Raw genomic sequence first — 12487 nt, forward strand, 5'->3', positions numbered from 1 at the left:
CATACAGTTTATCTATCTTGGTAATTCAGTGTGAGTTTTTTTTAATTCTAAATGAATATCCTTGTTGGACTGTTATTTAAGTGCTATTCTCTTTCAAGATACATTTACCTAACGCCAGAATAAATGCAATGTACATTATGCAGCAAAGGAAATTAGAATATCGGACATATATCCATTATGGAGATGATAAGTTTTGGACGGGCGATGTGCCTCGTACACAGGGAAGAAGCTTTATAGTTATCTAGCTTTGCTAGCAAAGTCGTAGCTAGCAGCTAGCTAATAGCACAACAACAGCCTAATGTCTGTATGATAAAAATACTGAATCGATAGATGAGAACAGTTTTTCCTCACCTGGCTGTCTCCTCCCGCTCAGTAGTTCTTCAGAGTAAACCAGACGTAGAGGCCTGTCAGTGTCTGTTGTATTTCATTACCTCTCTGTTTAAACCGCGACTCCGCGCTGAAGCAGAAACGATACTTTCAACGTTTTCCGTCATCTGACAAATAGCAAGTCTACTCCACTTTATTCACCAAAAACGTTTTTTAATACAAAAACTGTTCTGTAATCTGGAACGTTCGCTATGCTGAGCTCCAGTTAGCCGCCTTATCTCACTGCGCGAGAGGCAACTGCGTCATGCGTCACGGGCAAAAGGTCAAAGGTAACAAGGTGACTGGAAGGCCTATTATGTTGTACAAAAAAATAAATAAATAAATAAAATAATTTTAGTACATGTTATGTGTCAGAAGAGGGCTTTGAAAATAATACCAACAACAAAAAAAAAAAAAAAATTGACCAAAAGGGCACTTTGGGGCAAGGAGCAAAAAGGGCAGGTGCTCAAGCCCCCCCACCACCCTCTGCACGTGCCTGACCATTCTGGTATTGCTGCACTATCTTTCTGCGCAACAATGGTAGAATCGGTGATCCTCTTACCATCTTGTCTTCAGAGAGACACTGACACTCTAAGAAGCTCTTTTTATACCCAATCATGTTGTCAATTGACCTAATTAGTGTTAATTGGTCTTCCAGCTGTTTGTTATATGTTCAATTTCCTTTTTCCAGCCACTTATTGCTACTTGTCCCAACTTTTTTGGGATTTGTAGACACTGTGAACTTTTGAATCAACATATTTTTCATTTAAAATTTTACATTTACTCAGATTAACCTTTTGATCTGCCATCTATGTTCTATTACGAATAAAATATTGACATTTGCCATCTCCACATCATTGCATTCAGTTTTTATTTACAATTTGTTTAGTGTCCAACTTTTTTGGAATCCGGTTTGTACAATTCTGTCACGACATAGTGACAGGTTTAACAAATGTGTAAAGAACATATTTTTTAAATAAAAGTTTGCATTGCAGCTTTAAAAATGTTTCAATGGGAAGATATTGTCAGTAGACTACTATGTTACAGCTCACTCATGTATGCTCCACCTGACCCGGACTATGGGGTTAATTGTACCATTTCGCTCTGTATTGAGACCAGACTATAACTATTTAATAGCAGAGTCACGTAAATACTTTGCATCACATTTCACTTTACGTATTTACAGGAGGGGGTGTCTGTCTGACGCGATTTAGCGTCCGCGTTGATGCGCAAATTAACTGCGACACTTTTCCAGCTCTACAAACGGTTACTACGCCATCTTATCAAGATAGTTGTCTCGAATGCTGAAAGGAAATCTGAATAAGTTTTTGGGTCAGTAATTCCGGAGGTTTGGATTTGTTATTTGTTTCTATTTTGTATAAATCTTTAAGTGTTTCCATGACGCGTCAACTAAATCCAGCTTCAGAATCTGGAACTCTCGGCGGAGAACCAGCAGCCACCTCTTCTGGGCTGCCGTCCCAGACCACAGCGCATTTACTCAGTCAAAAACACCCGGCTTACCTCCAGGCTGACATGTCCAGCTTTCCTCCCGACAGGACAGCATTATTCCCGCAGTGTTGCGCCGCGTCAGACAGTAACCTGGACCTTTCCTGCCCCGGCTCTAAACTTCAAGTCCACTTCCTAAATCTCAGATCCGAACTCTCCAACCCGGACACACGCCGCTGTTACACATGCGTACGGAGGAGCAGTTGGGCTTCAAAACAGCATGTAGTTCCGCTATTCATTCCTAAAATAACACCACGCCCACAGCTACAAACAGCAGACCAGGAGACTTCTTCAAAAAGAGACATAATAATAAACCAGCACTTTTAATCAATAAATGTCGTGTTAAATAAATAAATAAACCCTATTTCATTGTTTACAGTGATTTTCACAATAAATTTTAGTGAGTTATAACAAATAATGAATTATTTTATCCTGGTCAGTTAACATTGAAACACAGCTTATTTCATTAACAACTGAAATCAGCTGTGACTGCTGGATAATTAACCATTTCTTCCTGGCATTTATACACAGCACACAAGAAAGAGGGAGGCCACTGGGTAACTGGTCTCAGAAATCTAACTTTCACACTATTCTTACACTCAACACATAATTTTTTATTAATTTATCTTAGTGAATGCCAACTGTTTTCTTGCAGGAGGAAACACCTACCACCTGCCGGGCCACTGTGTGTCCCTGTGCAGATGCTTCATATGGGCGCAGTGCTGTTACGTTTACTCATTTTCAGAGTAACTTCACTCTCAGATTAGCATCTCCCCAGCAAAGCATGGTGGTGGCAGCATGCTGCAGTCATGTAGAACATTGATCCACAACAGTAAAAAAAATCTGAAAAACCTTCAGGAAATTCAGGAGATAAACATAATATCACCTGTGCACACTTTATTTAATCTTCAGCTTTAAAATTCTTCCTGTGAATAAATCGTTTTTGACATTGTCTACAAACATGTTAATATGTTAATAAAATTATACAAATAAAGATGTGAAAAATGCTAAAAGAGATGAATGCTTTCTGAAGGCATATCATTTCTAACCCAAATATTTTCTTTTAGCGTTCACAACCTGGAAATTACAACAATCTAAATCAAAAATTCTGATGCTCTATAGTTTTAAAACTGGATGACATAAGGATCAGGACAGTGCAGGGTGGCATGGACCTTCCCAGCTCCGCTCACATGGAATCATTCATCTTGAAGGTTACAGTTTTTACCTCAGAGTATTCTGCAAGGGCATATTCCCCTCTGGAGAGATCAGACAGACCAGAGAAAGAAGTTCAGGCGGCGTAGGACAAAGGAAGTAAAATAATTAAATCCTGACGCTTCTTACAGCTCTCTTCCATTTCCTGACATCTTGTATCCTCCAAATGGAGTCTGGACATGCATGGCATTATAGCAGTTTATCCTTGAGACAGACAGAGAAGGATAAACCTCAATGATTTTTTAAAAACTATTATTATTATTATTTTTATTATTATTATTATTATTTCAATATTTCTTTGTGTTACACAATATCTGCAACAGACCAGAGAACTGAAATTGACGGAATGGAAAATAAAAGCAGAAATAAATATATGGCTCAATAAATAAAACACACCAATTAATTTCAAAAAGGATACCTCACTATTTTAAGTTCATTGAACTTCAAATTTTTCATTTAAGTTCCAACTATATATTTAAGCACATACTGTACTATGAATTTACTGTTTAAAAACAAAATTCACATTTTTTCTTTTTGTTATTGACCCTTTGCACGTGACGTCAAAATCTTCAGATGTTTGACTCAAAACAGGCATCACTTCCTGTAAAGCTTATCAAAAATTATACAGTTACTAACCTAACAATGCTTTTAGTAATGGATTTGACCATAGAAATGGTCACATGGTGTTGTGTGGTCAGCTGAACAAACAGACAAGGATGCAAACTAAACTTATTTTATCCTAAACCTTTTAACAAGGAAAGAATATGGAGATGGATAGCAGCTGTCAATACTAAGAAATATCTGAAAGGCAGTCCTCTGTGTATTCGTGGATTTGCAGAAAATACTTTACAAGGTAAGACTAATGTTTACTGAAACAAGTTCTTTCACATCATCCACACGAAAAGTACAATTAGTAAGATGCAACCAAATGTTGCATTATGGAGAAGGTATGCAACAAACCATTAGCAACCATGGACAAAATGCCCCATCATCATGTAGCCTACAACATACGAAAAACGTACCCATCTAGACTTTTGTATGCAGTGTAACAGGAAACATATAACTACATAGTGGCATAAATCATGTGAATTTAGGCAAAGTCAGCAATTTGATGAAATCAACAAAGAAGAAGGTATGGTCGGTTTCTAAGTTAGATGTTTCCAACTTTTGTAAATACCACCGTTTATGAGACCCAACTAGGTAACTAAACTTAACTACTATCACAGACAAATTCATTCAATCTGAACTAGTAGAAGCCATGGCTATACTGGCAAAGTCAACATGGGAAATCAATCTCAGAGACTCCTTTCAGTACTCCCTTTGCTCACTTCTGACATCTGACATGGCGCCTCGCGTGATAGGTGACAGAGTTACAAAGATTCAATAGTCTCTTTAATTTCCCCTTTAATTTTTTTTCAGAAGTAATTTTACTACCATGTGGTATTTTTAAAATTTTTCTGTCCCCTATTTTTACTTCACCAAAATCATTTCTCTTATTATGCAAATTAGGAGAGGCGGCGTCTTCACTCTTTAACTTCTGTATAATATTTGGTTCATATTACAAATCTACAAGCCACCGGCCATAACAAAGAAATAGCGACCTACAATCAGTTCATCAGTGAGCTGAAGGTTAGCAACTTTATTTAAAAACAAACAAACAAACAAAAAAACATTGTAACTCCTGACATAATTATTTTTCATATGGGTGATGTGATAGAACATGTGTTTCAGTTTGCAGCACTCATTGAAGCAGATATTGATTGTCTGGTTTTTCATAACTTGGTGAAGTTTCCTCCAGAACTGAAAAAGACTCCTGGATAAGTGTTAAAACATCTTCAGGGAAAACTGAGTGAATGTCTAACTGCCTTCAATGAAGTCTTTTGAGTTTTTTGCTCAAAATGTGCTTCAGTTAATGCACAGGAATTCAGAAGTTTGTAATTGTCCACTGAATAGAAGAAAGGAAGGTTACCAGACAGTTCCAGTCTCCAGGGCTCCAGACACAGACAGAGCTCTGTCCATACTTTTTGTGAACACAGCAGACACCAAGCCATACTGAGAGTTGTTGGCCCTCTCTATGACTTCCTGTTTGCTCTTAAAGCTGAATATACAGAGCACAGGCCCAAAGATCTGAAATCACAAATATATAAAAGAAACTTTATAAATGAAGAGAAAAAAAATTGGCATTGTACAATGCTAAATTCTTTATAAAGTCGACATTTTGACAATTAATTTTTCGGGTACCACTAGCCCTGGGATGGTTGATACTCTGTCACTCAAATGTTTGTGTCTTAGGTAGTTTGGCTTGTTTCACCGCAAAATATCAGATAGTCAGCCTGTTTTTCTCTTCTGGGTGTTTTATTACAAAGTGTCTCATGTGGCTTTTCTTTTTCACACTTTCATCCATAACACAGTGCATAGTGCTGCAACCTCTTCCTTGGCGATCCTCATGCTGTCTTTGACCTCGGAGAAGATGGTGGGATGAATAAAGAGACTTTTTTCTCCCACAGCTCCTCCACCGTATTCCAGCTTGGCACCTTCTTTTTTCCCACTTTCTATCAGGCCAATTATTTTTTCAAACTGTTGTTGGTCAATCTAGTAGTAATAGAGAAGGCAAAAAACAATGAATGAATAAAAATGTTTACTTTGGATTTGCAAGTGATTCTACAAAATTCCTGATTCAATTATATACATATATTTAACAATATAAAAATAAATATGTAGGACTGACCAGGTGGAGAGTTTAAAAGATGAACAGAAAGCTAGAAATGAATTATTGAATGAATGAACGAATGAACGAAAGGATGGATGGATGGATGGATGGATGGATGGATGGATGGATGGATGGATGGATGGATGGGTGGATTTTCATTCAATCTTAGTTATTACATGGTGAAAGTCAGTCATGTATTTTACAGTGCCAATTCATAAATGTGCTTTCATGATTTTTTAAATTATATTTTTAAATTCGGAAGCTCTGACACCTGTGGCCCATGTGTTGTCTGGGGGTCCAGTGGGTCTCCTATGACAATCTTCTTGGCATTTTCTATGCTTCGGCGCACAAACTCCTCATAAATCCTGTCCTGCACAAAGACACGTGATGCAGCTGTGCAGCACTGGCCTTGGTTGTAAAAAGCTCCTTTTTGAATTTCCTCCACAGCCATCTGCACTGCACGCACACGCATGTACACACACACACACACACACACACACACACACACACACACACACACACACACACACACACACAGACACAGCAGACACAGACAGAAATAAATGCAAATTTAAGAAGAAATGACACCATCTCTAGGTCAGAGTTCAGTTGATCAGTGATCTGCATGGTTCTACAAAAACAAAAACTCTTCCACAAATCACAATATGTTCATCTCAGAGCTACCTGGCAGTTATTTCATAAAGTCTAAGACCCCTCTGCTAATTTGAAGTCAAAGACAAAGGTTTAAATCAGACAAAGATGTCCTCAGAAAATACAAGAGTAATTTTAAAATGATTATTTCATTTCAAAAGAAAAAAAGATAAAAATCATCTTGGCTATTTGTGAAAAAAGTAATTACCCACTGAAACTAATAACTTGGTGGCCACAACTTCCAACAAGGAAGGGCCAACGATCTTCAGAAGGTTAGTAATTATGCCAGAAATGATCCCTAATGGTTTAAGTACACACACGCATATACACACACACGCATACACACACACACACACGCACACACACGCACATGCACACACACATGCACATGCACACACACGCACATGCACACACATGCACACACACACACGCACACACATGCACACGCACACACACACGCACATGCACACACACGCACACACACACACGCATGCACACCTTAGGGCATGTCAAGCAGCATAAAAAAGCAAGGATAATTTTACTTACAGTCACAGTCAGCAAACACAATACAAGGGTTCTTCCCTCCCAGCTCCAAAGTGACTCTCTTCAGATTACTTTTGGCTGCAGCCTCTTTGATCAGTTGGCCCACCTGGAAGAAAATGGTAAAACTGCCGTAAGACTGTAAACACATCTGTTGGTAGAAATATGTGAATCCATGAGCAAGAAACAATTTTTATATAATGAAGATAAAAAAAAAGCAATCATTAAATTGCTGTAGAAAGTTTCACATCAACTGATGCAGATCACTACAATGCAAAAGTATTCATACCTCTTGTAGTTTTAAGTAGTTCTTTGGTATTCAGCTGTAAAGTCAAAGTGGTGCATAACTGTATGGATTGGAGGAATATTATAGATGTTTTTAAAAGTGTTTTACTAATAAAACACTTCATAAAGTGTGGTGTGCATACTGTATGTTTCGCCCCCTCCTAGATTTGGAAACAGCTAAACAGTATCCAGTGTAGTCAGTTGTATTCAAAATCTGGTGGTTCATAAGTGGCAAAGAAAACCATAAAAGAAAAGTTGTCTGTCTTCATTTTACTACAAGCCTGGACACAGTGATCATATGAAAGAAAATGCTCTAGTCAAGTGAGACCAAAACCTATACCATCATGGTGGCCACCGCCACCATGATGGCAGTGGCAGCATCATGTTGTAGGGATGCTTTCCTTTAGCAGAACAAGGAAGCAAGTAAAAGTGCTTGGAAAAATGGATGATGCTTAATTGAGGGACAATCGTAGAAGAAATCTGTTAGAGGCAATAAAAGACTGAGGTGGCGGTTCAACTTCCAGAAGGACAACGACCCTAAACATGGATTAGTTCCATGTTTAGGGTCTAATCCGTGAACTAATATAACTGAAAATCTGTAACGAGTTGAAAATGCATTTTAATAGAGACTGCCCAGGCAAATTCAGCTAATGTGAACTTTTGTGCAGAGTAATTGGCAAAATTTAAAGTCTTTAAATGAGTAAAGCTGGAGGAGACTTGCCCCTAAAAACCTGTAGCTGTGAGCTGTGGGTCTATAAAGTTCAAATACAAGGGAGATTAGTACAAAGGGACATCAATTTTTTTTAACTTTTGATCAGTTCATCAAATTCACAAAAGCGTAATTACTGTGTGCAGCAGAAACGTTTTGTCATGCAGTCACAGACCTCTGTGGAACCGGTGAAGGCCACTTTATCAATGCCTTCATGGCTGGCAATCGCTGCTCCGGCTGTGGATCCAAACCCTGGAATGATGTTCACCACTCCAGGAGGGAAGCCTGCCTGAAATGGACATCCAGAGAGCATGCTAATGTAGGACACAGAACTCACACCCTAGACCAATGAGAGGGAGGCTCATTGGTCTATGGCAGTGGTTCTTAACCTGGGTTCGGCGGAGCCTCTGCTGCGGAGATAAGAGATAAGACACACTTGTGTAAAGTCGTGATGACGCCCCGCTTTGCCATCACTTGCTGTAGAGCGTTACATTGCTTAGCCAATCAGTGCTGCGGAGGAGCACTGATTGAAGAAGCTCCACTCTCAGCATGGATTTGAACTTGTGTCTTTAACTACTTGATTATTTCAGCAAAGCTCACCGTTTTTACCAAATTCTGTAGCTTTCGGTGTACTTCTAAATCTGCTCTTTAGTCGCATCTTTTCGGGGTTGATACTGCCTCTAGTGCCGTGGGGGTGGTAACACAACTAATATAATAACATTACTAAATCATAATACCGCAGTCTTTATTATTTATTGTTAATTTTTTCATTATCTTAAGAATGTAGAGCAAATTAAATGATCTAAACAAGACGTTAAAGTGGTTCCAGTTTCTCTCAATGGCCAACCTGTTGAAACTGTGGCAAATTTTAAATACCTTGGGTCGTTCCTGGACAGTCAGTTCAACTTTGCTAAAAAAAACACTGATTATATTTTGAAGAACTGTTCTCAGAGACTCCACTTTTTAAGAAGACTTAGTGATCTTGGGGTGACCCAACTAGACTCTAGTTGGGTCACTCCCATGTCTTGAATTTGGGGGGGAATCATATTTTATTTATCACTACAGAAGGGTTCAGTGAATGCGTATATGAAACTGGTGGGTTCGGTACCTCAAAAAAGGTTAAGAACCACTGGGTATGATTCTCTCTTAGGGTGTGAGAGGCCTTGGGTTCAAATCCCAGAAGAGCCTGACTGAGAAGTTTGAAATGAAACTCACCCCCAAATCAACTTTCCTTTTTTTGCTGATAAACTGCCTGATCAAGTTAATTAGGGTTCTATCTTTATTTTCAGTTTAATGCATTTTCACAATATTTCCAGTGAAAGAGACTCGACTTCTAATTAATGCCAACTTTGCATTAAATTATCATAATTTACAAAATCAAAGCAAAGTTGGCACTGTTAATGAACTTTTAATGCAACTTTTAGAGCAACTTTGCATTAAAAGTGTCATTATTTACCAAATGACACTTCATTACAACAGTCATAAACATTCATAAAGACTTCTTTATGTTCATGACAGATGTTATGTCATGTTTATGACAGTGTCATGTCAGTCTTATGCACACCCCTTCAAATAAAATGTTACCCATATTCTGTTTAAGGCCTCAGACAACCTTGGGCCAGGTTTGTTTCTGTCCATGTCTGTATGTAAATGTCTGACCACAACTATTTGTTAAGAATAAAATATTTTTAAAAAATCTGTTTAAGAAGTCATTCATTTAATGAACTATTGATGTGCTTAATGTTTCAAGCACATCAATAGTTTCAGGTCAAAAATACTTAGGAGTTCCACAGGATTTCTCCAGAGGCAGGGTGAGCTCACCTCACGGTGGCTATGAAAGAAACCTAATAAAGCTGCAGGCATTTTCCATGAGAATCTGGGCACCAGATTCCCTTAAACATTTTTGTTGAAACAAACAAACAATAATATTCTCTCAGTTTTGGAATCAGACCTCTTTGATCAGTGATCCAATGTGCAGCGCAGTAAGTGGGGTCTGCTCTGCTGGTTTGATGACCACAGTGTTTCCACAACTCAGGGCCGGTGCTAACTTCCACATGAGCATCAGCAGAGGGAAGTTCCACTGGTGGAGACCAAAAAACAAACAAAACAAAAAAAAGCCAGTGAGAGAATTTACAGCAGTGAAAATATATAGCAGACATGTCAACGTTCCTCTCTGTGTTTAATGCACTTATGGACATGAAATTCTTATCAGATGCAGATGACTGAAGTGATTCACAGACATAAAATCATGAATATTAGTTAAATTAATCCATAAATTGAGCCACGCATAAGAAAATGGAACGTGTGTTGAACTCTGAAATACATTTGTTGCTTTGGTTGGTAATGACTTTCTTTTTTAAAACATTTTCTAAATGAATTCATTTGTCATGTTTATTGCTCTGTGGTGGTTTTAATTCATTCTTTCACCACCTTCAATGTTCTGTCCTACCCATTCTGATCTTCATTCCATCCAGACTTTTCTAACTGGATGATTGTAAAGTGATCTACTGGACTATCCTAGTAACTGCATTTCATTCTCTGACGGTATGGAGGCCCTTCAACCACAAAGACTTGGAATTCATCACCAAAGTTAAAAACATCAGGTTACCATTGGCGACATGCAAATCTGTAGTATTGTCAGCTAAGATCTTTCAATGAATTATTGAAAATGGCACAAATGATTTTCAATATGTAAATGTTTTGTAAAAACAAAAATAAAAAGTGAATAAAACCAGAATATTTTATTTTTATATAATCTTATATTCAGAAATGTACTGTGTCCAATTTCTCATTAAAACAAACTTCTTGGTTGAATGGAATTAATTTTAAATTTAAATCTGCCAGACTATGAATAACTCAAGACAAAACTGTTCCTTCTGCGTTGATAATATCATCCCAAACATGTTCCTAAATTTGGAGGTCTCATAACATAAAACGCTCTATGAATTGTCCTTTTAGAATCTGGGGTTGTTTGGTTTTGGGATTTGTCGCTTTTCTGTGTTTTTTCTTTTTTTCTATTAGTTCTGCCTTGTTTCTATTTCCACTTCAGTTTTTCCTTAGTACGTCTAGTTTATGTCTTGTTTTTAGTTATTTGTTGCCTCTGTATTTTATTTACGTTTCTTTAGTTTAGTTATTCTTTTATGCTGGATTCATTTCCTAGTCCCCTGTGAAGTCTATTGTTTTTGATTTCTTTGGTGTACTCTTTTTAATTTTTTTCTTCATTAATTCTACAACTGAACTTTACATCTCTCATTTGCCGCAATCGGCTTCACTTTAAAACACACCATGACTCGTTGTTTCTGACCGCCAATGACTATGTTTTGACCTTTTTCTTCAAATACCTACTGGAATAATGGCTCCACAAATACCAATAGGTTCAAGTCTGGTTAAGCACAGAAAAGTTTCATCTGTAAAAAAAAATAAAAAGAAAAAAGTTATTGTCATTTCATGAATACCTCCGGTCTTGTGTTTGACCAAAATCATATTTCACGTAGTGGTTGTGAGGAAAATCAGCATGCTGTGACCTATTGTTCTGTACATATAGAACTCAGATTTTGTCGTCCATACAGTCTCCTAAACCAAGTCAGTGTTACAAATGTTTTAAATATTTGTAGTTCACAAATCTCTACTTATACTACATTTACAGTTTTTCTGTTACCACGGTATTGAGTTTCACAGCCACATACAGCTTTCTAATTTGACTCATTCTTGAATTGGGTTATGTAAAGCGATCATTTAGATTTCTGGCTATTGTGTTAGTTCTCATAAAGCCATTCATCCCATTTGTTTTCCTCAGCTGTGTTGGACTGCATGTCCCATCATCTATAGTGATGGAAGGCTTACTTAGACTATAAAGAATAATTTATTGACTGAACTTACATTATATTGTGGGTTTCTGTTCATTTTGACCTCTCTAAGCATCCAAATACATCCATACACAGACTGGTAGGGAAAAAGGGGCTTAGAGGCCTTGGCCAAGAGGGCACTGACAAGGCAGGGAGGGAAACTGCAATCAAACCCACCGATTTACCAATTACAGGAAGAATATCCTCCCCACTTATCCACTGCTGTCCTGTGTGGGGATTTGTTTGTACATTTGCTGGACAAATTGATATTGTCTTTGTCTTTAAATCTTTGGAACTACAAGCTAACAGCTAGAGGACAGATTCCACACACACTCACCCACAGGCACACTTTTGCCATGAATCTTATCAGCCCAGCCTCCGTAGTAGTGCAACGTTTTGATGCTACCTTCCAGATCAGTGAAGAAAGCTTGGAGAAATGGCTTTCCTGTGTCCAGTGTCTCCAAGGTCTGAGGAATAAAGAAAAGATGCAGTTGAACTTATTATATTTTATTTTATAGTACATTTTTTCTAATTTTACAATATTAGAAAAATATAGTAATTACTGCCTTATAGTGCTTTTTTAATCCCATGTCCTGAAATGGGATTAAATTTGACTGGCAGTGTGGTACTCAGAACTGTCGTATATGTATATATATATATATA

At 37.7% G+C, this 12487-nt stretch overlaps 2 protein-coding genes across 3 annotated transcripts in view; both read right to left on the reverse strand.

The window, feature by feature from the left end:
- Nucleotides 1–2076, reverse strand: part of lrrk1 (leucine-rich repeat kinase 1) — a 58953-nt gene extending 56877 nt beyond the window's left edge. The window contains exon 1 of the mRNA XM_007568220.2: nt 1888–2076. The gene's annotated coding sequence lies outside the window, so the exon portion shown is untranslated. The remainder of the gene's footprint in view (nt 1–1887) is intronic.
- Nucleotides 2077–2725: 649 nt separating this feature from the next.
- aldh1a3 (aldehyde dehydrogenase 1 family, member A3) overlaps nt 2726–12487 on the reverse strand; it is a 14008-nt gene continuing 4246 nt past the window's right edge. Inside the window, exons 4-14 of one of the 2 annotated variants that reach the window (XM_007568222.2) lie at nt 12162–12291; nt 11325–11386; nt 9931–10059; nt 8369–8389; nt 8155–8268; nt 6992–7094; nt 6066–6250; nt 5512–5676; nt 5054–5211; nt 3214–3288; nt 2726–3128 (exon numbers count right to left, since the gene is read on the reverse strand). In XM_007568222.2, coding sequence (XP_007568284.2) covers nt 3059–3128; nt 3214–3288; nt 5054–5211; nt 5512–5676; nt 6066–6250; nt 6992–7094; nt 8155–8268; nt 8369–8389; nt 9931–10059; nt 11325–11386; nt 12162–12291 — 1212 coding nt within the window. In that variant the 3' untranslated portion in view covers nt 2726–3058. The remainder of the gene's footprint in view (nt 3129–3213; nt 3289–5053; nt 5212–5511; nt 5677–6065; nt 6251–6991; nt 7095–8154; nt 8269–8368; nt 8390–9930; nt 10060–11324; nt 11387–12161; nt 12292–12487) is intronic. The other variant, XM_007568223.2, reaches the window with a different exon arrangement.

The sequence above is a fragment of the Poecilia formosa genome, unplaced genomic scaffold (genome assembly GCF_000485575.1).
Source record: "Poecilia formosa unplaced genomic scaffold, Poecilia_formosa-5.1.2 Scaffold219, whole genome shotgun sequence".
NCBI lineage: Eukaryota > Metazoa > Chordata > Actinopteri > Cyprinodontiformes > Poeciliidae > Poecilia > Poecilia formosa.